Raw genomic sequence first — 18,325 nt, 5'->3', positions numbered from 1 at the left:
ATAAGTAAATCTAAAAGAAGTTTGCTAGTATTTGGATATTTCTATTTTTTAAAGATTTATCTATTTATTATTTTTATATATACAGTGCTCTTTCCTGCATGTATACCTACATCCCAGAATAGGGGGCATCAGATCACAATATAGATGGTTGTGAACCACCCTGTGGTTGCTGGGAATTGAACTCAGGACCTCTGGAAGAGCAGTCAGTGCTCTTAACCTCTGAGCCGTCTCTCCAGCCCATATTTGGCTATTCTTAAATGCTGTTGGTTCTTGAGTAAACTATTGCCTTCTGTGTTTAGGAACGTGAAAAAGAACTAGCATGTCTTCGTGGTCGATTTGACAAGGGCAATTTATGGAGTGCAGAAAAGGATGAAAAGTCAAGAAGCAAACAGCTAGACACCAAACAGGTAACATGAACAAGAAGTGTAAAAGTCAACTGTGTAAATTCTTAGTTTTGAATGTTTTGGTTTTGAGAGGACAGGGCCTCGCAGTCTAGCCTAGGCTGGCTACACACGTGACATAATCCCCTTGTGTCAGCCCCCCAAGTTCTTGCATTACGGGTATGGGTCACCAGCCCAGCTTTGGGTCAGGGGATATCAGTCCTTCTTGGCTGCTGCCTTCCTCCTGGCTGCCGACACGTTGCTCAGCTCCTCCCGCTCCCCCTTGGCACAGATGTGTATGCCCACCCTCTTCTTGATGGACTTGGGTGCACATGTTTGTCTTTGGACGCCTTGAGCAGCTCCATGGTGCTGGGCTTGTAGGGCGAGGTCACACACCTTCCCGGCCGTGGTGTGAACTCGGTGTGTTTGGTAACGCTGTCTCGGCTGTGCCTCGGCTTGCTGGCATTCTTTATCACCTTGTGGCCCTCATTGAGGCCAATGGCCATGCGGCAGCCAGTGTTCTGGTTGCTGCTCTCTGATGGTGGCTGCAACAGGAAACGTAAAATAAAGTTTCCGCGTCTCCCTTTCCTGATGAAGCACTCTCTACCTTCACTAGCCCTCCAGTGGGCATTCCGCTTCTTTTCTTGTCCGCACAGTCTACAGCGTTTCCACTGATGGCTGGCCTACAGTCAGTCCTTACCTTCCACGTCTGTGTTCGTAGGAATCCACTGAGATGCTGGTTTTGAAATAGTTCTTGGAATCTCCATTTCTACTGTTCTAGTTTACTTTTCTGTGTGATAAAACTAAAAACAACCTGGGGAGGGGAGGGTTCATCTAAGCTTACATCTTTTTTTGGGGGGGGGGTGGTTTTCGAGACTTGGCTGTCCTGGACTCACTTTGTAGACCAGGCTGGCCTCGAACTCACAGCGATCCACCTGCCTCTGCCTCCTGAGTGCTGGGATTAAAGGTGTGCGCCACCACGCCCGGCTTGAGTTTATATCTTACAGTCCGTCATAAAGGAAAGTCTGGGTAGAAATCGGAGGCAGGAACTGAGCAGAGAGCACGGAGGAGTGCTGCTTCCTGGCTTCCTCGCCATGGTTTGCTCAGCCTGTTTCCTCATACTATCCAAGACCACCTCCCTAGGAGTGCCACCACCCACAGTGGGCTAGGCACTTTCACTTCAGTCATTAATCAAGAAAATGCCTCACAGACGTGCCTGCAGGCCAATCTGATGGAGGTGTCTTAGTCACTGTTGTGCTGCTGTGAAGAGACACCATGGCCAAGGCAACTTCTAGAAGAAAGCATTTAACTGGCCTTGCTTACAGCTTCAGAGGGTGAGTCCATGATGGGCATGGAGGGACATTGTTGGAGGCAGGCAAGCAGGCATGGTGCTGGAGCTTACATTGTTCAGGAGGACTGGGCTTGGCTTGAGTGAGCTTTTCAAACACGAAAGCCACCACCAGTGACATACCTCCAACAAAGGCCGTACAATCCTTCCTCAACAGTGCAGCAGCTACGGACCAGGCGTTTAAATATATGAGCCTATGGGGGCGTTCTCATTCAAACACCACAGAAGTATTTTCTCAGTTGGGCTTTTCTCTTCCCAGATTATCCTGTTGTGTGTCTCGTTGACGGACACGCCCATCTACCATGCCTTAAGTGTCTGCAGTCCTTTTGGTTTCCATATGCCTCCTAGTAGTCTACACATGGTGCTGCCTAAACATGTGAGCAGAGTCACACTTAGTCACACTTGGATACATACATCGAAGTGTAGGCCCAATTTTCCCAACCAATATATTTTATTAACAATTCATTAACCGAGCGTACGTCACTTATAACCTGACTAACCAAAACAATAGGAAAAGAGGATTAACAAACACAATAACAAAACCATAAGGATATCAGTTCCAAGGAACAATTCTCCTGGTGTAGTCAGCAGAATTTCTTCTGCTGGAACCTGGAGTAACCAGAACCTGGAACCTCCGCAGGAACTGGAGCCCCAAAACTCTCTAGGAGCATCTCGAAGTGGAGCGATGAAAAGCCAAAACTATCCCAAGTCTCCAAAGGCCCCCCTCCAGTTCTGGGCTCATTTATATATCTCCTCCCAGAGTCTGTTCATGCAATCTTTTCAGCTGGCAACAATCAAGTTCTCACATGAGGTGTTCGGTCTTCTAGTGGATTAAACTCACCTGTTCTCTCACAAGACCGTTCTGATCCCGCACTTGGGATCCAAAAAACAGGTTTATCTCTCCTTCAAACAATAACTTTCTGTCTGAAGACCACCATCATTTGGCTACCACGACGAGGTGGCACACACCTGGCTTGTGCGTTATTGACATTAAGACGTTTCAGGTTGTTGGTGCTGCTGGAGCCTTTGGTCATGGAGTGCACTAAATCCTGGTGGCTGAGTCTTGGAAGAAGAGCTATAACTAGGATTAATAAGACATGAAGAGGGTGCTGTGCTTATGGTGTCGGGGCTCAGATGAGGAATCTGTTTTAGATGTTTGTAGATTAATTTTTATATTTATAAGAAAGCTGGGTTTGTATTAGAGCTAAAAAGTGGAGGGTGCTTGCTTACCATGCAGTAACAGTCTTCAGGAAAGACAGTGGGGAGAAGGAAATGGGGTAACAGAGTTCTGTATATTGTGTGTCTGCAATGTACCAGGGCTTGGGTGGGCACCTTGAAAATATCACTGAGTCTTTCAATAACAGTGTTAGATAGTAATGCTGTTTCTCTTTCCCATCTGAGAAGCATGAAAACAGCACTTCTGAGTAGATCCTCAGCCCTACAGCCAAAGGAGTACGGGTGTGTGTGTGTGTGTGTGTGTGTGTGTGTGTCCAAAGCTTTGAAAAGAGGGCAGTTGTTTCCAGTCTCGTCAGTTATTCACTAAGCAAACATTTGAGTAAACAAGCTGAGGTAGGTGTCAGGATAGCACAGAAGTCTTTTTTCTCAACAGTACCTTGGAGCCCATTTTTCTGTTTTCTGTAGGGTACTTGCTCTGCCTTAATTTCCCTTCCCAAAATGTCTTGCCTCCCTTTAAAACATTCTGTTTAGAGCATTTACTCTATGTATTATATCATGGGAGAGAATTTCTAATCTGGAGCTAGATGAGGGGTTTGTGTCCTGGCTGCCAATTCCTAACCATGTGTGTGGTGCCTTAGCTCCTCTGCACCTGGTTTCTCGTGGACAAAACAATGTGCCTGACTCTAGAGGACCAGGAGGCTTGGGTGAGGCCGTGAAGACTGCACTGTAAGCTCTGTGTACGTGTTAGCTGCTGGTATCCCACCCTCATGGTTTCCAGGATTTCTGTAGTGTCGATGCCGCCCCCGACCAGCAGGAAAGACACCAACACCGGGAACTCTTCTTGCAGCAGTTTAATCAGGAACCTTGACTACCGGAGTGACCTCGGGAAAAGCTCCCACAGAACCTTTATAGTGTGCCTGGTCCTATCAGAGACTGCCACGTTGTCCCTCTTGGTTGGTGCGTTTGGATCACGCCACCTCACGCTACGCCTTCAGGCATGCGCATAAGGGGCTCACTCAAAGGCGCATTGCACATGCACATAAGGGGCTCACCCAAGGGCGCATTGCGCATGCGCATAAGGGGTGGATTGCGCCGGGGAAGCAGCAGGGGGCGCTGCTATCTGTGGCTCTCCACACTGTAGTTTCTGTGTGCTCCTTTGGGTTTAAGACAGGCTCTTACTATGTAGCACAACCCTCCCCAGAAGTCACCATATAGACGAGGCAGGCCTCAAACTTGCAGTGCTTTTCTGCATCTGCCTCTAGGGTGTCGGGGGTGTAAGTGTGGGCCACCATGCCTGGCCATCCCAAACTGTCTCCCCAGCCGAAGGCAAGATCAGCTTATCGACTACACTGCCTGTCTATCATAGGGTCTTGAAGCATGTAGAACAATGCATGGTTTTCCTCTTATTTTCTTCCTTATTATTGAATCTGTTTTATCCTTGTTTCTTTGAATTGTATCCTTTGAGTAAATGACAATTAAATACAATCTTCATGTCAGAACTGTCTCCAGACTGTACAGGGAAGGACTGAGAAAAATGGCAGGGGAAGCTGTTTTGCGTGGCTTTAACTTTGGTTGGTTTGAATAATACTGAACTCTGATGTGAACTTTTATTCTTTCTCACTTCCTAATCTTTTGAAAATTTTACGTCCTTAGAATCTTATTCACTGGAAATTATTAACACTGGCCTGGGCCTGTTTAGTATACATTATTTCTTTTATTCTCAAGAAACATAGAGAGCCAGGCGTGGAGTGCACGCCTTTAATCCCAGCACTCGGGAGGGGGAGGCTGAGGCAGGTGGATCTCTGAGTTTGAGGCCAGCCTGGTCTACAAAGCAAGTCCAGGACAGCCAAGGCTACACAGAGAAACCCTGTCTTGAAAAACAAAACAAAACAAAAAGAAGCATCTAGAATGTCATTTAATAATAGTCTTATTTAATAACATAATTAAGACTTATAATTCTGAGAAATAGAATTTACTTCTCCATTTGCTTTTTGCAGGAAGTTCATTGCCAGAATACTCCCCTCAAGAAACATCAGATTGTTTCAAACACCCCGTCTTCCGTAACAGGAAAGGTGGCCGAAAAGCAAACGGCAGAGAAGACTTTGAACACAGAGCCTGCAGGTTAGTGTCCCGGGCTGCTCAGATGTAGCCTTGTGCTCCGCAGCTGGCTGGAAATGGCGCCAAGGATGAGCGCTGCTGCACTGGGGCCGGCACAGCTGGTTTCCTCTCCGCCCAGCTTTTCATTCCCGCCATTCAGTTCTTCCCAGAGTAAGAAAGCACTCCCACTTGGCTCGTGTGTTGTCCTCTACCTAAGGAGAAAAGGGCTCTGTTCTGGCTTACAGCTCCAGAGAAATACAGTTCGTCGTGGCACAGGAGGCATGGTGGCAAAAGCTGGGAAGCAGAGCTCTGCTCCTCTCTTCTGTGCTGTCCTGTCCTTCCTTCGCCTCCCCTCCACCCTCCTTACTCCCTCACCTTTCCCTGCCCCACTTTCTTTCTAGAGACTGTGTAACCCAGACTAGCCTAGAAATTTTGGGGGGGGGGGTAGGAGGCCAGGTTGATTTTGGTTTTTCTCTGTGTATCCCTGGCTGTCCTGGAACTCACTCTGTAGTCCAGCCTGGCCTTGAACTCACAGAGCTCTGCCCACTTCTTCGCATATCTCACACACACACACACACACACACACACACACACACACACACACGCGCGCGCGGCGTGCATCACTGCCAGACATTTTAATCCTTTTGTCTCAGTATTTCAAGTGTCAGATTACAAGTGTGAGTCACTATATCTGGTTTATCAGAAACACTTTCAAGTTTTTATTTTCCTCCCTTTCAACTTCCCGCGCCCTTCTTTCTTTTCTTCCTTGGGACAGGGTCTCACTATGTGGCCCCTGCTGTCCTGGAACTCACTCTGTAGACCAAGCAGGCCTTGAACTCACAATGATCCGCCTGCATCTGCCTCCTGAGTGCTGGGATTACAGGTGTGTGCCCCCCCCCCACCTCCCGCTTGCCTTGCTGCTAAGGGCTTTTCGTTTCATACCTGGTCTTACTATATGAGTGATTTTTGTTGACAATTTTTTTTTAAGGTGAAAAACTGTTTATATGGCAGTCTGGATTAAAAATAACTTGTAATATTGGTCTTCTTTTTCCTCTTGGTAGAGAGGAAAGCAGGAGGTTAGGAAAAAGCAGGTAGAGTAGTTCTCTATTTCTAGATGTGAATGTTTTAAATAAAGGCATGGCTTGGAAATAAAGATTTATGACTCCCTAATTTTACATTTTCAGGTTACTTCTGGCATGTGTGCACATGCACACATACACATGAATTTGGTTTTTCTCAAACATTCTTTCAGGTTCCACTGAAGGCGAGATGACAAAGTCCAGCCCTTTGAAAATAACATTGTTTCTAGAAGAGGAAAAGTCCTTACACTTAGCATCAGACCCGACAGTCGAGCAGAGGACAGGTTGGTTTATAGTCTGCTTCTCATTAGCTCTAGACACATAAGAAGGAATGCAGTTAATATAAGAACAATGCTGTACTTTTAAATGTCCTATGATTTTATAATACCCTTTAATACTGTAGCCTCCATTAACATGTGGCACTGTTACCAGTTACTATTAGTTTACCCTATGAAAATGACCCAGTGGTGTTAATATTTTCTTATGCTTACTGCTTTGTGAAGAGACAGTTTCTAACAAGAGACTTAGTTTGACAGTGGTTTTCTGAGATTGATTACTTATTATTTATTTATTTGAGACGGGGTTTCTCTGTGTAGCCTTGCCTGTCCTGGACTCATTCTATAGACCAGGCTGGCCTCAAACTCAGAGATCCTCCTGCTTCTGCCTTCTGAGTGCTGGGATTAAAGGTGTGCTCTACCACTGCCCAGGGAGATTTATTTTTAAATTGTGTATGCCTATCTGTGTGTGGGTGTGTTTACTTGAGTACAGGTAACTATAGAGGCCAAAAGAGAGTCATAGCCCCCTCAGTCTGGAGTTGCAGGTCATGCTGAGCTGCCCATTGTGGATGCTAGGAATCGAACTTGAAGAAATATCAAGCCATCTCTTTCTTCAGTTTTGTTTTGTTTTTTCCAGTTTTTCAGGACAAGGTTTCTCTGGCTATCCTGGACTCACAGCAATCCACCTGTTGGGATTAAAGGCATGTGCCACCACACCTGGCTGAAAGTCAGAATCTTATGGTCCTGCTTAAATCCAAAACATTAAGTTCAGTTTTTTTGGTAGATCTAATCTTTATATCTTAGAAAATATTTTTGGAACTTTTAAAATATGAGGAGAGCCCAGCTTTACTTTGATTTTATACATACTGGAAGTTGTCCTCTCTACCTGGTGGTTAGGAAGGAATTTTCTTAGGGTCTATGTTAGTAAGCATTGTGGGTGCACTCACAGTCCGCCTCCTCTGCCACCTTGGATCATACTGTCTACCCATTGAAATGTTTTTCAGAAGTAGTACGTGAAATTGAGATGAGTGTGGACAATGAGGATATCAATAGCTCCAAAGTCATTAATGACATCTTTAGTGATGTCCTAGAGGAGGGTGAGCTGGATGCCGAAAAGAGCACAGAGGAGACGGATCCGGTGGGAGCAGAGGACAGCGAAGAGCAGGAAGATGCACTGAATATCTCGTCGATGTCCTTGCTCAGTCCCTTAGCTCAGACGGTTGGTGTGGTGAGTCTAGAGGTGAGAAGAGACGTCTGCATGGCGAGTTGGCACTCTGGCCAGTGGGATTTTGTAAACTTGGTAGAATTCTCTTAGAGCGTAAAACTCTGGTGATTTCCTATGACTTTAGGTAAACATTAACGTGTTTATAAGTAGGACATTTGGCTCAAATCTTGGTTGTAGCATTTTATCACTGTGGCCTCTCTCTGGCATGATTCTTTCAGCTGTTAAGCAAGGCCAGCAACAGCACCTAAACCTAGGGCTGATGTAATTATTAAATTAAACATATGTAGGACCAAAGATGCATGTAACATTTACTGAGCACTAACCTGTTAGTGCTATCACCCTGTACCTAGTAACTGTAGCTCTGGAGATGGGTTCGGTAGAAGTACTTTTAGTTAAAGTGTGTTGTTGGGTTTTGTTTTAGTTTTGGAGACAGGGTCTCGTGTAGCCCAGGCTAGCCTTGTATTTGCTGTTAAGTTGGTCTAAGAAAAATTGCAGTTTCAATTCATGTATTATAAGTCTATAACAGGGGTAAGTGCAGCTTTCTTTTTTGTTTTTTTGAGACAGAGTTTCTCTGTGTAGCCTTGGCTGTCCTGGACTCCCTTTGTAGACCAGGCTGGCCTTGAACTCAGAGCGATCTGCCTGCCTCTGCCTCCCGAGTGCTGGGATTAAAGGCGTGTGCCACCATCGTCTGGCTAAATACATCTTTCTTAGGACCTATTATAATTAACACATTTTTGCCAATGAGAAGTAAGTTTGTTTAATTTTGTAGAAAAATGTGTGCTTTAGGGTTCAACAACTTTTGAAAGCATTTTTGTACCCTGCTGATTGTGGAAGCATTTTTTTCTTATGAAAATGTTATTGAGATGTTTGAATAAGTGGTAGTTGGTTGACTAGAAAGAAGTCAGGTGAATGTGGTTCATGAGACAAAACTTTGTGACTCAACTAGTTCAACTTTAAAAACTGTTTTTTCCCTTTTTGACTTTATGTTGGGTGCTTTGCCTGAGTGTTTATGCATATGTGTGTACAGTGCCTGCATGAGCCACACAAGGCACTGGATCCTCTGGGACTCGACTTAGTGATAGTTGTGAGCCATCACGTGAGTGCTGGGAATTGAACCCCGGTCCCCTAGAAAAACAGCCATTGTGCTTAACCACTGAGTCATCTCTCCAGCCCTTAGGTTAGCCCTTGAAGTTTGGTTCTGTGATGTTTGGTCTGCTTTGTGTTCTCTCCATTACTTCTTAGGATCTTAATCTATTTTGTTGTCTTTATTATAAACCAGCAGACTTGTTAGATAGTATTTCCTTATAGCAGAATTAAAAGACGTATTATGTAGGATCAGTGTTGCTCATCGGTAACATCTAGTAAGTCAGTCCTAGGTGTAGTGACCCGGCCTGGGTTTCCGGAGGTCGTGGCAAGAAGATGAAGAGTTGGCGACTAGCCTGGATGATATACTGAAGGTGGTGTCTGTGATGTAATCGCAAAACATACCAAAATCTAACATCTCATTTACGTCTTACTTTTCGGTAGAATGTAATGTCTTCACCTAAATTGGAATTGAGAGACACTAGCGAAAGTGCTGAGAGTCCCAAGCCAGGAAAATTCCAGAGAACCCGTGTCCCTCGAGCCGAATCTGGTGACAGCCTCAGTTCTGAGGACCGTGGCCTTCTTTATAGGTATGCGTGTGGAAGGTCTCCCTCACTGTGCTGCTTTAGGCTGACAGGAATATGTCACAGCCTCATCCTGAGTTACGTTCTCCGAGTTGAGCTTGGGGTAATTTTCTGTGGCCTTGGGGTTTGAACTCAGGGCCTCAGGCATGCTGAGCAGGAGGTCTGCCGCCACACCGCCTGCCCCGCCTGGGGTAACTTGTGTTCAGTTTTCCTTTCACCAAGTGACACTTCACTCTGGGAGAGGTCATGCATATGTTTTAAGTGTGAAGCTCAGTTTCTGTTGGCGTATTTGGTGAGTGTGGTTCGCTGTATTGCTAACTGTAATGTTTTTCCTGAAGCATTGATGCATATAGATCTCAAAGATTCAAAGAGACAGAACGCCCTTCCATAAAGCAAGTGATTGTTCGAAAAGAAGATGTTACTTCAAAGTTGGGCGAAAAGAATACTGTCTTTTCTTGTCAAGTCAATATCAAACAGAAGATGCAGGTATGTTCTGGCTTGGGAAGGTGATTTGCACTTTACTGAACTGGATTGGGGGCTCGCCGCTCTGCTAATCTCTGTCCCAAGAGATTGCAGTGCCATCTGACGCATGGGAGCTAAGATTCTTCTGGGTTCAGTTTAAGTTCTGGAACATCCTCTTTTTAGAAAATTAGAAGCTTGTTCACATTGCTGTAATGTTTATTTGTGAACTGCTTTTGGTGGTTTTAAAAAAAAAAAGGCTGAGCCGGGCATGGTGGCACACGTCTTTAATCCCAGCACTCGGGAGGCAGAGGCAGGCTGATTGCTGTGAGTTCGAGGCCAGCCTGGTCTACAAAGAGAGTCCAGGACAGCCAAGGCTACACAGAGAAACCCTGTCTCTCTCTCTCTCTCTCTCTCTCTCTCTCTCTCTCTCTCTCTCTCTCTCTCTCTCTCACACACACACACACACACACACACACACACACACACACACACACACACACAAAAGGCTGTTTTGTACTGCAAACACTTAGCCAGCTGACCCAGCTCCCCAGCCCCACAGAATGATATTTTAAATGGAGCTCAAGTCAACACAATAGCAATTAAAAAAAAAAAGATTTATTTATTATGTACACACTGTTCTGCCTGCATGTGATCCAGCAGGCCAGAAGAGGGCACCAGATCTCATTATACATGATTATGAGCCACCGTGTCGTTGCTGGTAATTGAACTTGGGACATTTGGAAGAGCAGAGTGCTCTTAATCTCTGAGCCATCTCTCCAGGCCAGCACAATAGCAATTTTAAAAACTGAATATGCACTATAATTTAAAGTTAGTGCTAATTACTAAGAAACACTAATAGGAAAATACTAATTTTGAAACAGAGTCTTACAATGTAGCCTTGGCTGTCCTGGAGCTTGCTATGTAGACCAGACTGGCCTTGAACTCTGCCTGTGTCAGCCTCCCAGGTGCTGAGATTGAAGGACTGTTATGTTTTATTGGAACAGAAAACTCTGTGTGTATAATAACACAGTGTGACCTTCATGGCCAACAGTTACGAGCTGCAGGAGGCAAGAAGGCTGTTTGGGTCAACCGAACTAACTCAGTAGCTGGTGTTGGTTCAGACTTCAGAAGTCTGACCCAAGTGGTTTATTTTCGGTGTATTTAAGCACAGCACGGTTTGGTGAAAGCTATTTTGGTGATAATCAACTTAGTCCCACATGTACAATAAATCTCCCCTACAACAGATCAGATGAGACTACATTAAAGCTATAAAGTCCATAACGATGGGTTCTATAGATTGACTGAGGAAAACAAATTTACAGTAAATGTCTGGGGGAGGGCCCGATGCTGGAAGTCTCTAGTCACACAGATACCGCAGAAGGTCACCAGGCTGGAAAGGGCAGCTGCTCCAGCCTTCTGGGTGCATAACAGGTGCTGCATTTTTTTCCTTGAAGGGACAACCCTGTATGCTTAGCATTTTCGGTTACTCTAGTGAGTGAGTGAGCACAAAAGCCTCTGTGCCTCCTACAGTTCAGTAGTGTCACATTGTAGGCTGTCTTAATTGTGTTACATGGTGAGATATACATGCTGTTTTCAGAAGTCTGGCAACGGTGAGCTAAGGTGTACCGTACACACGGATAAGTGAATCTTGGATTAATCACATAATTTGATTTTGGTTTTTTTTCCAGTTTTTCCAGACAGGATTTCTCTATGTAGCTCTAGCTATCTTGAACTGTGAGACCATGATGGCCTGGAACTGACAGAGACCCACCACCTGCCTTTGCCTTCCTAGTGCTGGGAGTAAAGGCTTGAATTAATTTTTGATTCTTTGTTTTCAGAGCCTTGTATTGTTATTTTTGTGATGCACACAGTTAAGTGACTCACGGTTTAGAATCTGTGGTCTAAAAATTTGTGCGGCAAAACTGACATTTTGACTTTCTAAAAAATTTGGAAAGTATGCAATCAGATTAGTTAGAATTAAGGTTTAAATAACGTGTAAACGGTGGTTAACCATGTGGACTCCCTCTTCCTGTGGCCTCTCTAGGAGCTCAACAATAAGATAAACTTGCAGCAGACAGTGATCTATCAGGCCAGCCAGGCCCTGAACTGCTGTGTTGACGAAGAGCATGGGAAGGGGTCCCTGGAGGAAGCCGAAGCAGAAAGACTCCTTCTGATTGCAAGTATGTGTGACGCTCCCGCATGAACACACATGTGCGTGGCCCTGCTGTCCCCCAGATCTGATGTGAAAGTGGAGCATGTTGCAGTGGGGAAGCCGACTAGCAGATGGCTAGTCCATCAAAGAGACAGCCACTGATCCTGCCTGTGGTCTTTTGCGCAGTGGCCTTTTCAGTCTACACTCATGATTTGCTCTTGTTCAGAAACAGTGCTAGTATGTGAAATATTTGCTTGCATATTTTACATAGCTGAGAAGAGAGCGCTTCTGATTGATGAGCTGAATAAGCTGAAGAGCGACGGCCCGCAGAGGAGAAACAAGGCTGGCGCCGGGTCGCAGAGGGAATTTGTTCCTTCTAAAGGCTCAGTCACTTTGTCAGAAATCTGCTTGCCTCTGAAGGCAGACTTTGTCTGCAGCACCGCTCAAAAACCAGGTATGAGGCTGGAGGATGTTTAGCTGGACTGGCTTTGTTTGAAAAAGATATAAGGAAAGCATGCATAATGATAACAAAATTCCATCTTTGGTCTTTGTTCCTCATATGAAAAATGTCTTTTAATTTTATTAATTTATTCAGATTACAGCTCATTTGCCATCCCATCACTTGTATCCTCCTCTTCCTCCCTCCTGCTTTCACCCTATTCCCCTCCCCATGAAAATATTTTATAGACAGTTGGGGATATTTACATACAGGGTTACCAGCCCATGCAGGTGTGAATGTGGCTACCACAAAGTCAGGCTAAACATGGTTACGTCAGGAAGCAGTTTCCTCCGCTGAGCTGTCTTGACAGGACATACCCTTTGACCTCCATTAATTAGCTTTGTTATAGAAATGTGCCAGATCATTTGAAAGAATTTATTCTACTTTATTCTAGTTAAAATTCAATAAAGGCTAGAAGCTCCTCTGAAGACTGAATTACTGCTTGCACGAGTGGTGATTGCTCAGTGAATATACTGCTATTGGAGTTTATTTCCTTTTCTGGATTAGACAATCACAGTAATCTTTTAAAATTGTCTAATGTACTAAAAATCATATGGGATCAAATGGGTAAAAATGAGTATAGCCACAGACTCTGAAAACAAGGGAATAAATTTCTAGAAAATTCAATAAAATTAAACCTGTGAAGCGTTGGGTAAGAATTGTTTTAAATTCCTTTGATTTTTATTTGATTAGAACTTTATCTCTGAAGTCTTAAGATGAAAGGATTTTAAGGTCTGGGGAAAATGAGAACAGACCTTTACACGTTTGCGCCTTCAGTGGCACCTGGTGGGACAAGCCTGTAATCCAAGCCACCTGGGCAGCTGGAGCTGACAGTTGTAAGCTCAAGGCCAGACCCTGTGGTTTTCAAAACAAAGTTAAAAAGGGTAGGGCTCTAGCCAGTGATAGAGTGTTCCCTTACATGTGTCAGTCCCGGAATTCAGTCTCTAGGACTTAAAAAGAATTTTTCTTTAAACATTCTCTGCATATGGTGGCTCATGTTTATAATGCCCACATTTTGAGAGATTGCAAAAGTATATTTTCTCAAATTCAAGGCCAACCTGGATTACAGAATGAGTTCCTGTTTCCAAACAAACAAATGAAGAAAAGTTAGCGTATTATTGTAGGAATGGGATAATTTAGGTTATGATACTTGCTTTTGCATGATGTTAATATAATGCAGAAAACTTGGTAACTTAGCATTTATTTTGAGATATAGTATTCAGTGATAAATAGTAAATAAATAGCTCATATTTTTATTAGTCATTATCCATGAATAACTTTAACATTTTGTTGTTGTTGTTTGATTTCTGAGGCAAGCTTTCTGTGTGTAACCTTAGCTGTGCTGGACTTAAAACCAGGCCATCCTCGGACTCACAGAGATCCGCCTGCCTCTATTGCCACAGTCCTGGGACTAAAGGTGTGCGCCACCACCACCCAACTACTTTAATGGTTTTTAAATCTCAATTTTGAAATAACAAATCATAGCTTACCCTTTGGAGGTATGTCTTACTATTGCCAAGCAGATTAGAGCAGAAAGTGGGGAGCGTAGAATTGTTATTTGCTTTGTTACTAGGAGACCTTGACACTTATTCCAGGACTGTGGTATCAAATGTATCTTTCTTAGCTTTTTGTTTTGGGAAATTTGATTGTCAGAATTCTAAATATAAATATGTGGATCAATCGCAGTATTGACTCTGGTCTTAGCTAAGTACTTTTCCTTTGCTAGTTTTACAATGTGATTACTTATTACAGATGCAGCAAATTACTACTACTTAATTATGCTAAAAGCCGGAGCTGAACAGATGGTTGCCACACCGTTAGCAAGTACCTCAAACTCTGTCAGTGGTGACGCTCTGCCATTTACCACTACATTTACTCTGTAAGTCCATTGTGGTCTCACAGTCAGATATGTGGAGTTAAGGCAGTCTCAGCATCTGAGTGACTTTTATAATCGTTTTTTCTCCATTGTAGTGCATTGGATGGAGCTCAGGGCTTTGTGCATGTAAACAAGCGTTCTATCATAAGCACCATCCCATACGCCTATAGTTTTTAAAATGTATTTACATAACTTACTATACTTAATACAATTTTATTAGCAATTATTGTACATAACAACGTGACATTTTCATACTTGTATATAATGCATTTTTTATTGTATTAACTCCCCACCACCTCTTACCTCGTCTCACTCCGCTGATGCCCTTTTTTCTCCTACTTCCAGCCCTTTCTGTCTTCTTGGTAATATTGGAACTCAAACCTAGGGCCTCGTGCTAGGCAAATGCTCTAATTTGGTGAGCCAATGAGTTTAAGCTAGGGTTGCTTACCGGAGCCCGGGTGAGGGGTTATTGACAGTAGCATGGCCAGCTTAGTAGTGATTGCCCCACTGAGAGAAATGTCTCTGCCAGTGTCTCCTCAGGAAGAGATGAGCCCTTGTAAGCACCTCTCCCAAAATACATTATTTTAAAATTTATTTATGAGAGACTGGAGAAGCGGCTCAGTGGTTAAGAGCACAGGCTGTTCTTCCAGAGCTCCAGGTTCAGTTCCCAAGATCCTCATGGCTGCTCACAGCCAGCTGTAGCTCTGCTTCCAGGGGGTCCGGTGCCCTCTCGCAGCCTCTGCAGCTGCTGCTGCACATGGCGCAGACGTACATGTAGGCAAGACACCTGCACACCTAAAATAAACATTGTTACGATTATTATCAGTGTGTGTGTGTGTGTGTGTGTGTGTGCATGCGCACACACACGTACATAAGTGTGTGTTGTCAAGGCTCGTGTAGAAGGTAGAGGATAACTTTGAGACTCTGTTCTCTCGTGCTTTTATATGAGTTCTGGGTAATGAACTTAGGTTGCTAGGCTTGTGTGGCAAACCCTGTTGTCTGCTGAGCTGTCTCCTGGGCCCCTGATTTTTATTTATTTGTTTGTTTATTTATTTATTTATTTATTTTTGAGACAGGGTTTCTCTGTGTAGCCTTGGCTGACCTGGACTCTCTTTGTAGATGAGGCTGGCCTTGAACTCACATCGATCTACCTGCCTCTGCCTCCCGGGTGCAGGCATTAAAGACAGGTGCCACCACGCCCAGCCCCCCATTCCTTTTTTTTTTTTTTTAAAGATTTATTTATAATGTATACAGTATACATCAATCACATTACAGATGGTTGTGAACCACCATATGTTTGCTGGGAATTGAACTCAGGACCTCTGGAAGAGCAGTCAGTGCTCTTAATAACTGAGCCATCTCTCCAGCCCCTATTTTTTTTTTTAATATATCAGATCATCCAATTTTTAGTTATTCAGTTAATTCTTTCTGATTTATTTTGTTCATTGGCATTTTTTTTACTATAGATATGCAGTGTGTATATATATATAGTGATTCATGTTTTGTACCATTTTTATAGATGCTTTAAATCATATAACAGTATTTTATGCAACTTTTTTAAAAAATAGGATTTTCATGACAGTGTTTCTCTGTGTGGTCTCTGCTTGACAGTTTTTCTTTCTTTTTTTGTTTTGTTTGTTTTGTTTTTCGAGACAGGGTTTCTCTGTGTAGCCTTCACTGTTTTGGACTCACTTTGTAGACCAGGCTGGCCTTGAACTCACAGTGATCCACCTGCCTCTGCCTCCCGAGTGCTGGAACTAAAGATATGTGCCACCACTGCCTGGCTGGCAGTTTTTCTTACATTTCTTTAAAATATAATGGAGTCTTTTACTTTGTCCTGTGACAGTATTTGTACATTATTTTTAAAGTCATAACTTTAGGGTTTTTATTTATTTATTTACAGTTTTATTTAATCCTTTTTTTTTTCTTTCCCCTAGGCATGATGTTTCCAATGACTTTGAAATAAATATTGAAGTTTACAGCTTGGTAAGTAGTTAAAGCTCTCTGAAATGAACAATACTGTATTTCCTTACTGATATCAGATTTTAAGGTAGTTATATTTTGGATTTGTTTATAGGTACAAAAGAAAGATTCGTCAGGCCCTGATAAGAGGAAGAAAGCATCCAAGTCCAAGGTGAGAATTATAGAGACCTAGTAACGTCTTAGTTAGGGTTTTGTTGCTGTGGAGAGACACCATGACGGCAGCAAGTCTTACATTTATTAACTGTGGCTGGCGAACAGTTCAGAGGGTTAGTCCATTACTGTCATGCCAGGAAATATGGCGGCGTGCAGGCAACAGGAAGAGAGAGAAACACTGGGCCTAGACTTGAGTATTTGAAACCTCAAAACCCACCTTTCCCACCCCTGACTGACACATTTCCTTCAACAAGCCACACCTACTCCAACAAGACCACACCCCTCATAGTTCTGCTCCCTGGTGACCAAGCATTCAAATCCATGAGCCTGTAGGGGCCATTCCTATTCAAACTGCCAGAACCATGTTACAGTTTTTTTGTTTTGTTTTGGAGACAGGATTCCTATGTGAGAACTTTAGTTTTAAGTTCTGAATTGCAATATTTAATAGAAATATGCTCTCTCCTTTTTCAGGCTATTACTCCAAAGAGACTCCTCACATCTATAACTTCAGTAAGTAGAATTTTTCTGAAAGTTGAATTCTTTTGATGAATATATATTTTGAATAGAACTTCAAATTGACTGACCCGCTGTAAGCCATTACAACTAAAGAAGTCTTTAAAATGCACCAATGGGTCCCAGCACTTGAGAAATACAAGCAAGGGGGTTACAAGTTGGAGTCTACTCTGGTCTACATAGTAATACTTTCTCAAAATAAATTAAGGTATTTTAATTATTGATACTTATATGGGAAGAAATGTTTTCTCAAATGTAGTCCTTGTGTTAGAATTTTGTATTTTACACTTAAATATAAATAAAAGAAATAATGTATTTTCTTTACCCTCCTTCTCTTAGAAAAGCAGCCTTCATTCTTCAGGTAAGTGTACCTTCTTTTAACTTTACTATTTGAAACCTTAGAATAATTAAATCTAGCAGTTGCATACATTTATAAAAATATTCATCTGTACATGTGTATATGCACACACCTTATACACACACACACACATACCGTGCTGATTTGCTTTTGGAAAATATTTATATTTTACAATTTAAAAAAACTGTTTATTGGGGCTAGAGAGATGGCTTACCAATTAAGAGCAGCACTTCAGCTCTTCCAAAGGTCCTGAGTTCAATTCCCATCAACAACATGGTGGCTCACAATCATCTATAATGTGATCTGATGCCCTCTTCTGGACTGCAGGTGTACATGCAGGCAGAGCACTATATACATAATAATAAATTAAAAAACAAACAAAAAAACTGTTTATTGGAAGCTGGGCATGGTGGCGCACACCTGTAATCCCAGCGCTTGGGAGGCAGAGGTAGATGGAGCTCTGTAAGTTCGAGGCCAGCCTGGTCCAGGACAGCCAGGGAAAAAAACAAAAAGCAAAATTATTTATTGGGCTGGAGAGATGACTCAGAGGTAAGAGCACTGGCTGCTCTTTCAAAGATCCTGAGTTCAATTCCCAGCAACCACATGGCAACTCATAGCCATTTATAATGAGATCTGATGCCCTCTTGGCATGCAGGCACACAGACAGGAAGAACATTGTATACATAATAAATAAATAAATCTAAATAAACAAAAAGATTTTTTTAAAGAATGATTTTTATGTGGTATATGTGTGTGTGTGTTAAGTTAGAAAAGGGCATTGGATCCTCTGAAACTAGCATTACAGATGGTTGTAAATCACTTTGTAGGTGCTGGGAATTAAACCCAGGACCTCTAGAAGATCCAGCGCTCTTACCCACTGAGCTGTTTCTCCAGCCCCTTAGGATCTATTTTTAGCTATGTGTATGTGTGCACCTGTGCATCCAATGTGTTGGATTTCCTGGAGCTAGACTTAGAGGCAGGTGTGAACTACCCTATATAAGTGCGAGGATCTGAGCTCTGGTCCTCTGCAGGAGCAGCAAGCATCCTTAGCTGCTGAGCGAGCTCTCCAGCCCTGGAAAATA

At 43.2% G+C, this 18,325-nt stretch overlaps 1 protein-coding gene across 4 annotated transcripts in view; it reads left to right on the top strand.

Moving 5' to 3' along the window:
• The window catches only part of ANLN (anillin, actin binding protein), a 49,720-nt gene that overhangs the window by 18,848 nt on the left and 12,547 nt on the right, over positions 1-18,325 (top strand). For all 4 annotated transcript variants that reach the window (XM_084782919.1, XM_084782917.1, XM_084782918.1 and 1 more), the window contains exons 7-19: positions 300-407; positions 4,902-5,025; positions 6,254-6,364; positions 7,360-7,595; positions 9,108-9,253; positions 9,586-9,733; positions 11,754-11,889; positions 12,133-12,315; positions 14,113-14,239; positions 16,174-16,222; positions 16,314-16,370; positions 16,844-16,882; positions 17,225-17,246. In XM_084782919.1, coding sequence (XP_084639045.1) covers positions 300-407; positions 4,902-5,025; positions 6,254-6,364; positions 7,360-7,595; positions 9,108-9,253; positions 9,586-9,733; positions 11,754-11,889; positions 12,133-12,315; positions 14,113-14,239; positions 16,174-16,222; positions 16,314-16,370; positions 16,844-16,882; positions 17,225-17,246 — 1,486 coding nt within the window. The remainder of the gene's footprint in view (positions 1-299; positions 408-4,901; positions 5,026-6,253; positions 6,365-7,359; positions 7,596-9,107; positions 9,254-9,585; positions 9,734-11,753; positions 11,890-12,132; positions 12,316-14,112; positions 14,240-16,173; positions 16,223-16,313; positions 16,371-16,843; positions 16,883-17,224; positions 17,247-18,325) is intronic.

The sequence above is a fragment of the Acomys minous genome (assembly GCF_964271855.1).
Source record: "Acomys minous genome assembly, chromosome: 5".
NCBI classification, from domain to species: domain Eukaryota; kingdom Metazoa; phylum Chordata; class Mammalia; order Rodentia; family Muridae; genus Acomys; species Acomys minous.
The sequence above is the reverse complement of the archived record's forward strand: the minus strand, read 5'-3'. Positions and strand labels throughout refer to the sequence as shown.